This window comes from Aspergillus pseudonomiae, assembly GCF_009193645.1.
Source record: "Aspergillus pseudonomiae strain CBS 119388 unplaced genomic scaffold BDV37scaffold_69, whole genome shotgun sequence".
Lineage (NCBI taxonomy): Eukaryota > Fungi > Ascomycota > Eurotiomycetes > Eurotiales > Aspergillaceae > Aspergillus > Aspergillus pseudonomiae.
Genome location: NW_022476061.1, coordinates 116,128 through 132,058, shown reverse-complemented (window position 1 = coordinate 132,058; position 15,931 = coordinate 116,128). Strand labels below are relative to the sequence as shown.

Sequence of the window (15,931 nt, the reverse complement as noted above, 5' to 3'; positions counted from 1 at the left end):
ACGAGCATCTGGAAGCACTCCCCGTGATCAAATCAACGAGAACCCATTCTCACCCTCTGACCCGATCGGAATTTTGTCTCGCCCCGGAAACGAGCAGGTGCGACAAAACCTTCCACTATGTCGACCACCCAAGCAGCTGGCAGCTTGGTGAGCAAGCTTCCTCAACGACTACGCAACTTCTTTGCCCGCTATCCTCCGCAAATCTATTCCGCGGCCGTGGCACCACGCCCAGAGCCCACAGGAGAAGTCAATGCAGAGTCTCTGCCATCGCCCTACACACCCAACAGAGACGCGAAAGGCCACAAGCGGCCAGACCCCACCGAGTCCTCTCCGTCCCGATCTCTTCTTTACTCCGACCCAGATCATCCCAACCCATTCTTGCCTCGCAAGAACTTCCGCACGGGCAAATGGATTGGCCCCCGATATGGACTTCGGACACAGGCCGATCTGGTGAACCTGGCCAAAAAGTACAACGTTGAGGCTCTACTACCTCCAGGCCGCAAATCCACCGAGTTTAAGGAGACGAGAAGGGAAGAGCGCGGATTACAGATCAAGGGTACCGGTATTGGACAGAAGGTCAAGGGTCACAAGTGGGAGCGGACGATGGAGTCTCGCTTGGAGGAGAGACGCAAAGCTATGATGGAGATGCCGGAGATGATTCGTTTGTGGAAGCAGGTGAGTTTTCAATTTGGACGGGACAGGTTTCCTCAGACGCTGACGTTTTGGCTCGCAGAGAGGTCACGGTCGTGGCTGGAAACAATGGCCCAAGAGGTAAATGCATTCTTGGATACCATTTTCGCTACTGTGAGATTTTATGTAATGTTATATCTTTTGCCGGTCCTCAGATCGCACGGCTCCATTGATCATTGTCGGGGTTTGGACGGGAGTTCTTGTTCTCATATATGTACAAATAGATATTCATTAAACTTACACATTGGACGTAGACGCACTGTCCATCTTTCGATAAATGATGCTAGCTACTATGTTTTTCTTGATGGACGATTCTCTATCGGGAGAGCAAAGACTTTAAGAGTGATGTATTAATTCTTTACGTACGACTAATTTAAGAAATCTGCGGCGTCACAACATCCCCTACCATAACAGTGCAAGATTTAGGATTACCAGCATCCTGCAAAAGCTCCATTTTAGATAGAGAAGCGTGCCTTCCAAACACGATCTTACTGTTGATCTTCCTAGTCTTCACCAGTGTCGAATAAGGCTCCTCTCGACGGGTGCCAGTATAAGGGTCAACGCAGACCATCTGGCACCGTTGACATGATCCGAGCACATCAAAGTCCAACTGTTCCGGTCCAATAGAGAATGACTCCCAGGTGTCTTCTATATATGGACGCTCGGCGTTAGCTAGCCGGTGAAGATTCTCGGCGACCACAATGTTGGCGCGGAAAACATCGGCTTCTACGGCCCTTGCTGGAGTGCTGTGGCTGGGTCTAGGGCTGTACTTGATGTTTTCGTTCAGGCGATTGACTGACGAGCGAGAAATGAGGAGGATTGGGCTCTCGTTGGATAGGAGTATAGGTGGTTGTTCAGGCGTCGGTGATGGGTCTTCTGGGAAAGAGCCAGGCATGAGGGCTCTCTGGCTTCTTCTAGACGAACGAGTGGGATTTGAAATCCTAGTGGAGATTTGTGGCGGGAACCTTGCAAGTGTACACGGTACACCAAGGAAGTTAGAGAAGAAAGAGGCTACGGCAGGTGAGGAATATGCCTGGACGACCACTCGGTCACCACAGACGTTAGAGGATTTCGCGCTCTGACACAGAGAGGTGGTAACTAGATTAGTGATTTCGCGGCGGAGAGAGACCTCCAGCTCTTTTGGGTCCGACCCGCAGGTAATACGAAGGACACCACGCTCCAGGTCAATGGCCGGCCGTATCAGCGCCATGAGGGGATATTTCTTCATACTGAGAGCGGCGCCAGTACCTTGATGGATAAGACACCATTCTCGATCCCATGCGAGACCTTCCCTTTTGATCTCCCAGCGTTGATCATCGGGAACCTTGAACGCTCCACAGCTCTTGATCGGATACACTGATAGGCTCTCCACGTAGAAGCTGGGCTCTTGCAAGCTAACTTCCATCGGTGGGACCAGAGATATACATTCCGGCGCCTTTTCAATGTAAAACTCGTCAATGAACCTCGTGAATGTGTCAATATCTCTGAGGTTGGAGACCGCACCGAGACTGACTCTTAAGATGCCAGTCGGCCTCCCATCCATGACGTCGTGATCATCACCACAGCGCAGTCCAGCGGAGAAGTTACGGAGCAATTCAGGCCCAGTCCAGCCAAGGCTAGTTGCCGTTCCTCCCGGGTTGCAGTGAGATCCTGACCGGATATGTATCTTCTTGACATTCGCGAGCCTCTCAACTTCAGACTTTCCAATCCACGCACCAGAGCTATTCCGTATGTTGAACGCAATGATCGGCCCTTGCGTGAGATTGTCAAAGTCTGATTCTGGGGACATATACAAATGACAAACTTTCTTCCCATTGAAATGGGTCATCGCGGCCAACCGGTTGTGTAGCCGCTTTGCCAGGTAGCGTGTGTGGGACGAGACGTTGCCCATCGATCCAAAAAGACGTTCATGTGCAGACAACGCAGAATCAAGCGCAATAATATTATGGAACGGCAAAGTACCATCCTCTAAGCGCTCGTGGATCGTGGATTTCTTTGCATGCCATGGTGTTCCTTGGGCCAGAACCATATCAACTGTCCCGCCGCCGAAGAACTTGCGTTTCGCAATAATGCCTGCCGCACTTTTGCGCACGATCAGGGCGCCAAGATCGGGAAATCCGAAAATTTTATAGAAACTGAGTGCTGTAAAATCAGGCGCAGCAGATGCATCACTCAGGTCCAAGGGTGAAGTGGAAACGAGCGATGCAGCATCAAGCAGGGTATAAACATTTGCCGCGTTTGAACTCCCATCCCGTATCTTCTTACACCACTGCATAGGACAGCGACGACCGTTCAAATTGGACTGCCCAGGGTATGCAAATAGCCTGGGGAAGTTCTTTTGATCGGTGACCAACTCCGATATCCATTGCTCAACCTCACCACCGGTCAGGAAGCATCTATGCCCCTTTTCCGCAATCTCCCGCGCTCCTACCAGGCTCGTATGCGCATCTATAAAGTATCCATACCAAAACCCCTGTGGCGATGAGTCCCGGAACACATCCGCCACTAGCTTAATGGCAGCTGTAGCATTCGCTACGAATACGAGGTCAAACTCATCCGGGTCCGCATTAAAAAAGCGAAGTGCCCTGAGGCGGATATCATCTATGCGCTGTGTAGACAGCTGGGATGATGCAGATCGAGAATGAGGATTGCCGAAAAGGTTCGAAGTCAGGTCGCGTGCGAAGGAGTCGATCAACGACTTGGGATACAACGTTGTGCCGGCATGGTCTAAGTAAGTCGTATCTTGATACCAATGTTAGCACAGTCCTAGATATGCCTCCGACTTCTAGAGTTCTGTCGCAGAGGCCCACCTTTGAGGAAGGGATACTCCCGCTCTCGGATGACGTCCACGTCCTCCGAGTACCCGGTACAGTATTCGGCACGGTTCTCGGTTTTGCTTTTGGCTTGCATGTTTTCACGCAGTGATAATGTCAAAGATATTTGAGCAGTGCCAGTGTCTCTTGCCAGCAGCAAGCGGTCTTTATAAATACCCGAGTTGAGGAAGAAATGTGCCGGTAGGGCGTAAGGATCAGTGGCGACAGGTGACCTTGGGAGGGATAGAACGTTGGGCCTGGCCAATCGTCATTCGAACTCTTGGAGACAACATCAGGCGTGATAGCCGTAGATGCTGATGATGCAATGTGATCCAGGTGCTATGAGTGTAACTTGGTCTAGAGATCGTGATATGTCGTGGATTAGCGGTGGATAGGCAGGAGGCGGAGGTGCTGATACGTGCATGGAAGTCGCCATCGGAGGTCACCGAGGTAGAACCCCTCGGTCCCAATTTTGGTCTCTCGTCGCAGCAATAAGGAGCTGACAATTCGGAGCTGACAATTCGGGGTGTCGGATAGAGGGGCATGTAACCCTAGAACCTGCATCACGCTGGATTCAGAGTAGGATGAGGATTTCAACCAGCAGTCACATTGATGATGAGAAGAGATGTGACGGGACTTCAGCTGCCCCACTGTTCATGGGGCCCTTATCGGTCGCGGGGCGATCGGAGACCACCGTCTCTGGGAACGTAGATTGGAGGAATACCCGCCACGCTAACGGGAACTATATACTTCTATCACAATCCAGTCACCCTGCTTGAGGCTGCCTGAGCAGTTCGTCCCTAAATGAACTATACTCTACATGCTCACGAGCTAATGTAGGGATCTTCCCGGTAATCCACATGTGCTACCTGAAAATCCCATTCCGGACCAATCGATATATACTCGGGTACCTAGTCGTCTGGCTGACGGCCTAGTGCTTAGGTGAAAGCATGCTCTGAATTATGTTTGAAAGGTCAATTAGATAAAAATCTTGAGTCATAATATCACAAGGAAAGAAAAGGCTGTGCAAAATCAGGCTGAATCTGGTTGAGCCTGTGGGACGTCTGGCCCCAAAGCAGCGTATACAGAGCATCACAGGGTCAAAGAAGAGCACCCGGCACGGGCGAACGCCGCTATGGAGTCCAAAATTCAATAAACAGAAAGCGTGTTGTCTTCCAAATAGTATCATAATCATCACATCACTGTCACATCTCGTAGTTTCATTACCAGCCTTTGTCTCTCTCCCGATGGGGGCGTTGTTTCATTTTCCGTTTTCCCTTTTTTTTTTTCCTTTTTCCTTTTTCACTTTTCTGTTTTCTCCGATTTTTTTTTTTCCTTTAGTGCTTTCCGCTTCCCATTATCTATGTCATCCAAGTCGTATCCGTAAATCATAAACTGCCTGAGGAAAGTAATGAGGAAAGATAGGTGAAATGGAGGAAATAAGATTAGACCACATATTGCGGCCGGCGATGGCTGGAGCTCCGACGGTGTCCATGTCCACGCCGACTGCTGTGACTTCTCCTCCGAATTGTCGTTGTCTCCTTAACAACCACATCAGACCGGGTGTGCATGAAAAGCGCCCAAAAGGCGGTCCAGAAGAAGAACACAACTTCCATGATGCCCAGCGCAAAGCAGGTCTTCAACATCGCACAATGTTTGTTGACCTGAAGGGCCAGCGGGTTGCCTGTGCGGTAACCATAGGCTCCAAAGGGGCCAAGGGAGACCCACACAGAGCCCCCATCCCAATGGGAGCAGTTGGCATTTGCGATGAAGCGCAGTTGGTAGACCCCTGCAATGAAAGCGCCGAAGAAGAGGAGGTCGACAAAAGCGACAAAGGCGGCTGAGCGCTTAGTGGTCGCATGACGGATTAATGTGTCAAAGCACCAGAAGACTGCGATAGTGCTGACGATGAAAAGTACGAGGATGTAGGTCGGGGTGATCACATTGGCCTTGAGATATCCGTCGATAAAGTAAGCCTGTTTGGATGTTAGAATCTAGGCCCATGCTAGTGAAAAGAGGCGGGTGCGCCTGGTATGTCAGCCTTACCAGCATTCCAATGATTGGTATCAGGAAAATAATCTCCACGAGGCGATTGCAAATGAAGAAAAAACTGCCGATCATCTTGGTAGCCTTTCCACACGACGATCGTCGGTGCTAGCTTATAACAAGAACGAGATTTGAATAGCGATACTCGATGTTGATGTAAGAAGAATCTTGAATGGTCGTAGCTGAGTAGCTATAGCGTCATCCAGATGTGATGAATAGGTTCTCGTATAATGGGCCGTCGCGAGATTGAAATGGGGACCTGGCGTTGACCGGGAGATGGACCGTATGGTTTTCAACTCGCCAACTCAATCGCACGAGGCAAGACAGAGCCAGATTCTATGCAGAGACAGTTATGCAGGGTTCAGAGTAAGGGGGCTTAATGGAAGGAAAATAAGAAGAAAAGTAATGCAAGTTGGGGTCATAGTCGAATGAAGGTGGCTGGTAAAATGCGACTGCGGGGTGGCTGGGAAACGGGAACATTGCGCCCAACAAACGGTAAAACGGTGGAGTAGTACCCTAGAAAACATGACTTTAAAACGATTAGTGCGACCTCGTACAAATTCTGGTCAATAGGAAATAACAACACTGCCCATAGTCCTCGTGGTGCATCTGCGAGCAAGCACTCGCTCACGGACGGCATTGTTTGTTTGGGACGTGGGGCGGCCACGAGGTTCTAGAGCCATGGTTGATGACCTAGCTTATCTATCGCTTATTTTTATCGCATCTTAAAACTATCAAGTAGACAGGTGACCGGGGAAAAGAATGTATCGTGCCAAACGCTATTATTCATACATGTTCATGCGGTATCACAGAAGATGACAATACAAATCAGTTGCGATGTCTAGAAATCAGAATATCTTTTCCTGGGTATTTATACCAGCCAAGCTCCGAGAAGTATCCAACTATGGTCATAACCTAACCCCAAAGAGTTGTGAAAATTTCGTAAATACTCTTAAATTCCCCTCACATTATCCAAACGAAAGTCATGATGTTCGTGGCACTGGCTGCAAGCCAGAATGTTTTTTCCAAGGTTCATCTCAAAATGCTCGCGGTGGTACGTCCGTCAATTCCCGTTCGCCGCCAGAGCGAACAGTCGTTACTGGTGGTGGATAAGGCGCACTGACACCTGTAACTTGGGGTTGCATCTGGGAGTGATACGACGTATCCGTCTCGTAGCGAGGAAGATGTCCGCCGTTTGTCGGATTTTGTGTCTGAGCGTAGCCATGTTGCATTTCATATCCATCTGCAACATCTTCACTTGAAGACGACCAATGTCCGTCATCATCACGCGTATACATATTCGTGGCATATGGGTTGCTAGCTGGAGGCATATACCTTGAGGCGCGTAATTGAGTGGGGTCTCTAGTGTCAGGTACGCCGGATGCATCAAGCCTCTCCTCCTCGGGATTCCGTAGAGCGACAGTGCTTTCGTTAGTGGCCACAAGAGGGGCAGTATCGCTTGGGGCGACAGGGTCTCTACCCCAAGACCGAATCGGATAAGCTCGCCCCTTTTTCCAAGGCTCTGTGATCGAGGGGAAGTACTGGCGGTATGCGATATAGGCACAGACAATGCCCAGAAGCGAGCCAGTAATCACATCAAAGGGATGGTGCCTCGCGTCCATAATCCGACTCACTGCGATAAGAGTGGCACCAATAGAAGGAATAATGATTATTATCGCCTTCCATACCTCACCGCGGTTGTCCATGAAATGCAGCTTCCCGCAAAGCCACAGTGTCAGATAAAACAGTCCGGCAAAGGAAGCTAAAACGATGTCAGTAAAAGATCACCTCCAAATATAGAGGGTTGCTCACAGCTGCTGTGTCCTACAAAACGAATTAGCATCCAGAAAATAAGGTCATATTCCAAAAGATAAGATCATACCTGAAGGCCAAGAACGAAAGCCATCCTTGATGATCGCCGGATCACCCGTACAGATTGTGTAATTTGACAAGCCACGGAATGGATCCTCACTTCCTGCTCGGGGTTGGCATCGATCGATGATATCTGGTCTGGGTTTGCCGCAAGCATTTTTGAGAACTTGGGTTATGAGAAACGCAAGACCTTGGGACAGTAGAAGGCCAAGAAATCCGCAATTGAATTCCCATAGTCGGTCCTTAAACCGGTATGGGCCTGTCAGCTTCCTTTTTCCAGAAGTTGGGTCAACAGGCTTGTGATGAGAGAACAACCCATCGATCAAGAGCGTATAGACCGCAATTATAATCAAAGGACCCACACCGGAGATACAAAGGGCGAGTGGGATGGACACGCGCTCATGGACAGCGTAAGGGTACATAAGGGATATATTGTTCAAGGAGAAAGGCTGATGATAAGGCTCGAGAGAGTCGATGATGTAAAACCCGGCAATACATGCGCTGCAATCGTGACATTATCTCGTTAGCATGACCTCGGAGGTGTCTAACAGCCGGTCTGGGGTGCACGAACATGAGGATTACATAGTCAAGGATGTATCTGCAAATGCCGAATCATGGTTAGCAACACGCGCAGGATATTCATGAAGCATAATTAGACCGAGACCCACGAGATAATAATGCGCGGCCTTAGCCGCCGCTTTGAGAACGGCAGTTTGGAGGGAAGGTGGCCCATTGTGGTGGAGATTCGTTGGGATCAAAGATAATCATGAATTTCCAGAGAGGAGCCCTGAGAATCAGAGTTTTGTCAGCTACTCTGTACAGCCAGAGACAGTGACTCGTTATAGCTGCGGTGAACACACCTGAGATGCTAGGCAGCTTTAGCGCTGCACACCAGGAGGATAATTCCAGGTAACCGTGATCCTGCGCGGTGACAGCCGGATAATCAATGAAGGAATGTAGCCCCCAAAATGAGGTGAGAGTTCATGTAAGCACAAAAGAAAAGAAAAGAAGAAGTTCAAAGAAACGAAAATCTGGATACAAGGAAGAAGACAAAAGGGTCATGTTAAGTTGGTCGCGGATTTACCTCAATTGGGTGCCGCCTAAGGCAACGGGCAAGTGAAGTGGCTTGGATGGCTTGGACCTCTTTCACTTGTGGGCACGCGAGTTAAATTAGAGGTCGAGAAGCGCCCAGACTCGCGGCCCCAAACTATACTAAACCACAAAATGGAAACCACTGCAGATCCACACCCAGGACCCTGAGCAGAACACAGTGGAATATTCATGCCAACTAGTTACCATGCTATTTTTTTTTAAATGAAGAGAAATGGTGTGGATACACTCTATATTCCCCCTCCATAGGCAGCTATATTCGCAGGTCATGTATTGGTTCGTGTATTGATTCACTTAGTACCTTGCCATGTTGCCTGGTCGCGAAAGCTTGCGTAAAGAATAATGGCTCGTCTGTTGATCTCCATAATTACCCACTTGGGAGGTTTCACCGGTTGTCAGCAAATTGGGTTTTCCCCCTCTGGGAACTCAAAAAGGAAAGCAATGCTTATTAAAGTCTTAGCATTATGCCTCAACTTTGTTGACCTCACGATTGACTTCACCGAGAAGATTCTTACTCACGACACGGTCGCTCTTGGTACCACCAGTTTATTTTCCTGCAAAATAGAATATAAGAGGTGGATTATATTCGAGTAAATAAGCCCTTGAGCATTGCAATATACACTTCAAGAACAACCACAAAGTTAAGGAAATTTTTGCCCATTCGAAAACCGCATTAGAATATCTGTCCAGCCTGACCACTGAAAGGAAACAACCTTGCTGAAATATAAAAAGAATATTTTCGAATGATTAAACACAATGAGTCCGTGAATCATGTTCGCATTATGTCAGACTGTTAACTCTAGTCCGCTTACTCTAGCAGACAGTGATGTACAGACCGAGACTAGAATGTATTTGTTAGCCATTACCTCTGTTGGACCAATAATGCAGGCAAACTTACGGGGATGGGTTGTAGTCCTCAAAGAAATTCAGTTCGGTGCTGCCAGAGTTCTTTATTTCGTAGCCGACGGCCTGGCCAGCCGGGCACTCAAAGGTGGAGATGAGGTAGGAGTTACCGGGAGAGATAGTGAAGTCCCCATAGTCTTCCTTCACTGCCGGGGCGTTGTTGTAGGTGGTAGACTGGGTAGCAGCGGATTGGAGGGAAGAGAAGTCAACCTTGCCGTCGCCGCTGAAGGAGTAAGACGAGGTCTCAAGATCCTCCTTCTTGGGGAAGAGGAAGACAAGGCTGCACGTCTTTCCAGCGTCAGAGGAGGGGATATCAAAATTGAAAATGGTCGACACGGTGGACGAGATGGTGCCATTGAAAGACGTGCCAGCAGCCGTATCGGGTGAGGTAGAGTCGATAGGGATGATCAAGTGAGGATATTCATATTCGCCAGAGAGATCCGTGGGGCAACTCCCACCCGCAGTGGAAGTACCAGACGGCTGAGCACTAGTCACAGTCTGGGAGGGCTGGCCACTCGAAGTTCCAGGGACACCAGGGGTGCCAGATGTGCCGGGAATGACCGGAACACTGGATGTGCCAGGGACACCGGGAGTACCAGGAGTACCAGACGTTCCAGGAACACCTGGAGTGCCCGGGGTGCCGGGAATACCAGGCACAGTCGATGACTCGGGGCAGTAAGTCGAGGTCACAGTCGTGTGAATGGTGACAACAGATCCACTGGATCCAGGAACAGGGGCGCTAGAGGATGGACCAGGCACAACAGGTACAGAAGCACTAGATGATGGGCCAGGGATAGGAGTGCTGGAGCCAGGGACGGCGACTGAGCTAGAGCTAGAAGCAGAGCTAGAGCAAGAATCGGCAGACAACTTGATATCCTGGCATCCAGTCACATCAGAGCTCTCTGTGGTATAGATATTCAACCCGCCATTCTGGCCAGTCGCGCATGCAACAAAATCCGCATCACCATTGTACGAGACTTGGCCCTGAGAGTCGATAGACCAACCAGTCACGGGAGTAGCCCCTTCATCGCACTGGAACTGTGTAGTTGGACCTACAGGACTTGTTAGTTGATCAAGAGTATTATCAAGGCTTGCGAAGTCTTTCCGTACCAGTAATAATGCATCCACGACCGTTTCCATCAGTGAGAGCACCATTGGAGTCGATACAGAACTCTGCTTCCCCCAGTCCACCATGGATGCGGTTCTGTCCGTCGTCAAGCTGTCCGACAGTCCCAGAAGCGCCTCCGGATGCAGTCAGGTGAAAGCAACAACTGTTACTCCTGCCAATAAGGGCATTCGCACCAGCAGCGAATGCCGCAACGGTAGCGAAGTTCTTCATAGTAAGATAAGCGAATGAAGCCACTTTGTGAAAACGAATGGAGCAGTCAAGTCTTAGTAGTAAAGACCGTCGTGAGATTATTGAGATTGAGTTGAGAAGTATAAACAAGAGCAGGGTAAGCCATATTTATAAAGAAAGGTGGACACGTCAAGAAACGTCATAAAAGGTCCGGTATACTGGACGAAGTAAGTGAGTCGAATTTAAGGCTACCAGCTCCACATGTAGATCGAATAAATAGAAACAGATATGGCCAGTCACAATGCATAATGCAGAAGTACTGAACCATGGACAGGTGGGATGGAGGCGCAATTGACTGGATAAACAAGCTGACAACTGTCCGGCGAAGCCGGTCAGGCCTGGAAGCTTCGGAATTGCAAGGAAATGATGACGACGTCATACAGAGAAAAATCGCCGTGGAGAAGCATTCCCATAGAGGAAACAATCTGAGCGTTGGCTATGAGATCCAAGCCATATCAGTGGCCAAAAGCAGTGTAGAACAATGGGCCCACGGTGGATCCCAGCCCCATCGGACGCCATGCCCTGATCTATGACCACAATTACATGGTTCAAAAAAGGCACTCGTAGCAAACCCAAGTGGCAATAGTCCACCATCCACGGTACAGCTCTCATTTTGACCAAACACAGGCTCAAGATATCTGGAGGCCACCATGGATCGCCGATTCTATTCATAACTACCACAACTGACTAAGGCACTCTACTGCGTAGACGGAATGGACATCCCGATCAAAAACGTACCGAACTTTATAACGCCTCCAGAGACGAGATGGAGGATATTCCCGGAGTCCCTCAAGACCTTGCATCATGATGTTGTTGTTGACCATGGGTTCTTACACTACATACTGTGAAGCGTGAGAGGCCTCTGTCGGTTGTAGTTAACTCGGTCCATAAGCCGTCGCCAACAGCATGGATACTAACTCTGAACAGTGCGTGTAAGTCCTTTTCATGGTGGATTAAACAAAGTGTATCAAGTTTGAAGAACGAAGAGTGGACTGAAGTGGAATGGGGAAACTATTTCCCCGAATAGAACAAAGTGGGGCGTGGCGTCACACTTAGCGAATGGTAATACATCTTCCTGTTGGCTATTCCTCTTTCGAGCTAGCCAGTCATCATCCAAATGTGACCGATATCGATGGTCAACTAAACGGCTCAGTCCCTGTCAATGGGGAAGGTCTTAACGTCGATCAGGCTCGCCACGTAATGTCGGATTGTTGATTTCCTAGGATATCATTCTCGCTAGGCAACCTCCCAACTAGTCATGAACATTATGCAATCATTGCCTCAGACAACTATCACCACCCTCGTGTATATATAGAACCACGGCTGAAAGTAGCCCAAACCAGTCATATTGTTGAATTGCCCAGGCATCTTGTTGTACACAGTATGTGCTCTCACCCTGCAGGCTTTTCCCCCGATGGGTGGACGACCTTGGTTCGGATTTACTCCACATAGAATCCATGCCTCTTGGTACTATGGAACAGCCCCGTTCTGTTTTTCTAGCGTCCAGGCGTTCCCCATATTCCCTTTAGAGGATACATGGCCCAGGAACCCATTCTTTACTCAACACATCTGAAACATCTATCTGAAAACTCTTCATTCGATAAGCAGTACGATTGGCTACTTGGGCTTCTGTCCGTTAGATTCAACTACCCTGAACAGCGCGCCGTTAATTCTTATTTCCATCATACCAATGAACTGAGAAGCGTACTAGCTAGAAAGCCCCCGCCGTCATCGACAGTGGCGTGCATTAGACTTCCCTCCAGTCGAGACAAGCATCTCAAGAAATGTAAACTTGCCGTCAGCCTAGACAGCCAAGACAGTCATGGCCCCAGCAGAAGTGGCATGGTGTGGCTCTTACATTTCAAGGCAGCGAATGCCGGTTAGTCGTCGAGTCTTCTCTTCGTCGGACTTTTTGTCTTCTCTGCGGCTATGCGGGACCCCAACATCCGGGGGGAGCAGGGCTCTGCATATGCGTGCGTAATCAGGGACGTGCTAGGGCTACTTCTCCAAAACTCAACTCCGTTGGTACGCCATCACACGCCACATATGGACTAATTGGGAGAGAACACAGTGCCTCGTATTGTGTTCCTGACTCATCAAGCGAGGACTCAATAGGCGAAACCCACCAGTCTCAAATCAAGTGTCATACATCACATCAAAACCCTTGCATTTCAGTTTCCCAAGACATTAATCTATTCGGTAGAATATGTCCATCCTACGTAGTGTAAGGAAGGTGTTCCCTATGTCTCAAAAGGTGAAACCAATGAAAAAAAAAAAAAAAAGAGGAAGAAGAACAGGCACTGGGGTTCTCTATATCAATTTCGTACTCCACTGGGGGTAGAAGATGTCGCAGTATAGAACATTTTGTTCATATACAATTATAGTCGATGCACATACGAAGTTATGGCAACTTCAGACCTATCAAGGTCTGAAGACCGTCGAGTGTAAACATTTTCCAGTATGGCAAGCCGTGTGACAATACCACTGTTCCTGTGTTCTGATATGGCAGTCGTATAGATATTGAAGCACCTAGTCTGTCTGTTGGACAGTTTGGTCAATCAATAAGATTTTCTTTTCTTTTCTTTTCTTTTCTTTTCTTTTCTTTTCTTTGCTTTTTGTCATGGTTTCTCACTTTTTTGGTCACTCCGCAGTAAGAAACTTTCTGCGAGTAGATTTATATGCTGGGGTCAGATATATATTTTTAGCTTCAACTAAGTTTACGGATTCACAAAATTATGAACAATTGTCTGAATTATATAACGACGCACTTGGCAAAACTTTTACAACAAATAAGAAACGAGAGGCAGAAAAAAGTGAAGATAATAAAAAAAACTAAGAAATCTAGAGACCACTGTTCATTTGCCGTGCGGTTCTTTAGTGTATCACACTTGAATGATCCCCAAAGCAACTAACTATTTTTTTTATGTTAATGATGGATTTTACTGTTATGTTGAGGGTGAAACGAAAACCACACTTCATTTGTTCCACACCACCACTGTCTGTAAGTACTCGATTGAGCCCAATACCTCCAGTAATGACATCGAAAGAAGAGGAGTCAGAGAGCCCCCAATTTTATATTGGAACTTATTTAATGGGTATACCATTGAAAAGGTATGCCCATCTGGCCAAGTACCCTTCGAAAAGGGCCGATGGCAAGTATAATTCCGTTGCTACGGGTCTTGAAACGTAGATGGGGAGCGCTTAAATACAAGTGAATAAGGGTATCTGTTCTATTGTCTTCATAACTAAGTCATCCGAGCAGCTCGGAATCTGCTCACCCGCTTCGGAGGGTCTTCGGTTTCGATAGGCACCGTTTCCGGCTCCTCCCCCCCAACGAAGCCGCCGTTTTGCTGGATCATCCTGTTTCGTATCCGATAAAACTCGCTTGCAATCTCCTTCCTGTGTATCTGCTCATCGATTTCATCTAGCTCAGGCGGCATGGCGGCGCCTTGAGAGACCTCGTGCTCAACGAGTGTGTCGGCTAAGATCTTCCCCTCCGGGCCTCGGGGCGCTTCTGTGATATCTGAGATCGGCTGAGAGAAGGGTTTAGGTTCAGATGGCTTAGCAGGGAACAAAGGCAATGTAGGGGATGGTGACGTGATCGGTTTGCGGAGTGAAGAGCGTGCCTCGGTAGGTCGAATACTGTTCTCGCTGCCGGTAGTGCTTCGAGCACTCTTGAAGCGAGACGTTTTCTTTGGAACATCATTCGTGATGGGGTCCTTCACAGTTGATTGTGTACGCTCGACAACCGCATCAGAAAGGACAGGCACATCCGATTGCCGAGGCGCGACAGCCTTCTTCTCCACAATTGGGGGCTTAGGGGCTGGAGCAATATCAAGATCATCGGCGAAAGCGACTTTCTTTTTTGGCTTCTTCTCTGGAGCTGGTTCATTCACGGTCTCGGTGCTCTTCTCAATCCGGACCATACTGGGCTGCTCAAGTTCTTTCTGGACTTCCACGGGCAGCGAGCCTGTGTCTTTGCCCATATTCCACATTCCTCGAGCATTTAACTTGGCTTCTAGCTCACGCATCTGTTGATGATAATCCTCGCTCAGAACAGTCCGGGTACTCCGTCCGTACTCATCTTCCTCCTCATCTTCATCGTCATACGCGAAAGCATCGTAGTCATCATCTATGGATATGTCACTTGCATCTTCGTCCAGTTCAAGCTCAGCCACAACAGCTCCAACTTCATTGAGTTGGTACTGCAGCATCTCACGGCGTAACTTGGCATCCTCCGGAGATTCATCGATATCCGTAACAGGCAGCTCCTCCTGCTTTTCAGTCGCCAAGTCGGACGCCGCCGGCTTCTCTTCAGAATAAGCCACGGAGCTTCCGTTGGTCTCTCGTAAGCTGGGCTTCTCCGAGATATCTCCATGTTCTTTGTCTGCTGAGCTGGACCCATCCTTCGCTTTGTATCCGGGCTGCGCATTTGCGTTCGGGGCGTCGGGGACATCATTCACGCCTGCCTTCTTGAGAAGCTCCAAGAGCTCTGGCGCCTGATCTCCGGGCGTCGCAGTTGAGCTCGAGATCACATTGCCATCCTCATCGAGTTCCTCAACAATCTCCGTCATGGGAAAGTCCGAGGTGGGTTCGGTTGGTAATTGCTCAGCAGAGTCAAATGCGTGTAGTTGGTTCTCTACCGAACGTAGTCGCTTTTCCATAGTCGTAACGTTCTGTTTCACGTAGTCGACTCGCCTCGACACAAGATCGATGACCTGTTGTTTGGTCCTGGCCACACCTTGTTTCTCTCCGAGTATCACCTTGACTTCATCTTCGGTGACTAGCGATCCACCAAAGTCGCGGCCTATTCGAAGGAAGTCATCCATTGTGGCATCGTCATCAAGCTCGCTTATTTCGTCCTTCAAGGCATCGTACTCGGCCTCCCAGGTTCTCCAATGATAAAGAGATTCCTGTAGTTTCAAGATGTTGCCCTCGAGCTCGAGGCGTTGACGCTCAAGGTCTTGTAAATTGCTACCGGGAACACCCATCTTGGGCACTCAGTCGCGGGTGGTGATATAAAATTTAGAGGTACCAAAACCAAGCAAAGGGGCACAAAGAAGAAAAAAAATGTAGAAGGGGAGAGAAATGGAATCGCCGCGGGGGCAAAGAAAAAAGTTCCGCCGCGCGGAACGGTCAC

General features: G+C 48.9%; 5 protein-coding genes across 5 annotated transcripts; 1 reads left to right on the top strand and 4 right to left on the bottom strand.

Annotated features, from left to right (window-relative positions):
- The first annotated feature begins 37 nt into the window (after positions 1-37).
- Positions 38-989, top strand: BDV37DRAFT_256110 (mitochondrial 54S ribosomal protein mL59). Its single transcript, XM_032082805.1, has 2 exons — positions 38-675; positions 734-989. Exons 1-2 carry the CDS (start codon positions 118-120, stop codon positions 773-775), a joined length of 600 nt encoding a protein of 199 aa, XP_031938389.1. The 5' UTR covers positions 38-117; the 3' UTR covers positions 776-989.
- A 36-nt stretch (positions 990-1,025) lies between these two features.
- Positions 1,026-3,843, bottom strand: hxB (putative molybdenum cofactor sulfurase protein (HxB)). The gene is made up of 2 exons (XM_032079623.1): positions 3,501-3,843; positions 1,026-3,432 (listed from the first exon to the last, which is right to left on the bottom strand). Exons 1-2 carry the CDS (start codon positions 3,598-3,600, stop codon positions 1,064-1,066), a joined length of 2,469 nt encoding a protein of 822 aa, XP_031938388.1. The 5' UTR covers positions 3,601-3,843; the 3' UTR covers positions 1,026-1,063.
- Positions 3,844-4,815: 972 nt separating this feature from the next.
- On the bottom strand, positions 4,816-5,624 carry BDV37DRAFT_296405 (uncharacterized protein; the record flags this gene model as incomplete). The annotated part of the gene is made up of 2 exons (XM_032090105.1): positions 4,816-5,479; positions 5,550-5,624. The coding sequence occupies 2 exons, from the start codon at positions 5,622-5,624 to the stop codon at positions 4,949-4,951; spliced, it is 606 nt and encodes a 201-aa protein (XP_031938387.1). The 3' UTR covers positions 4,816-4,948.
- A 962-nt stretch (positions 5,625-6,586) lies between these two features.
- On the bottom strand, positions 6,587-10,773 carry BDV37DRAFT_273952 (ubiquitin 3 binding protein But2 C-terminal domain-containing protein; the record flags this gene model as incomplete). Its single annotated transcript, XM_032085143.1, has 4 exons — positions 6,587-7,311; positions 7,432-7,922; positions 9,430-10,486; positions 10,545-10,773. 4 exons carry the CDS (start codon positions 10,771-10,773, stop codon positions 6,587-6,589), a joined length of 2,502 nt encoding a protein of 833 aa, XP_031938386.1.
- Positions 10,774-13,632: 2,859 nt separating this feature from the next.
- Positions 13,633-15,871, bottom strand: BDV37DRAFT_256084 (prefoldin-like protein). Its single transcript, XM_032082804.1, has one exon. It carries the CDS (start codon positions 15,780-15,782, stop codon positions 14,037-14,039), a length of 1,746 nt encoding a protein of 581 aa, XP_031938385.1. The 5' UTR covers positions 15,783-15,871; the 3' UTR covers positions 13,633-14,036.
- Between the last annotated feature and the right edge of the window lie 60 nt (positions 15,872-15,931).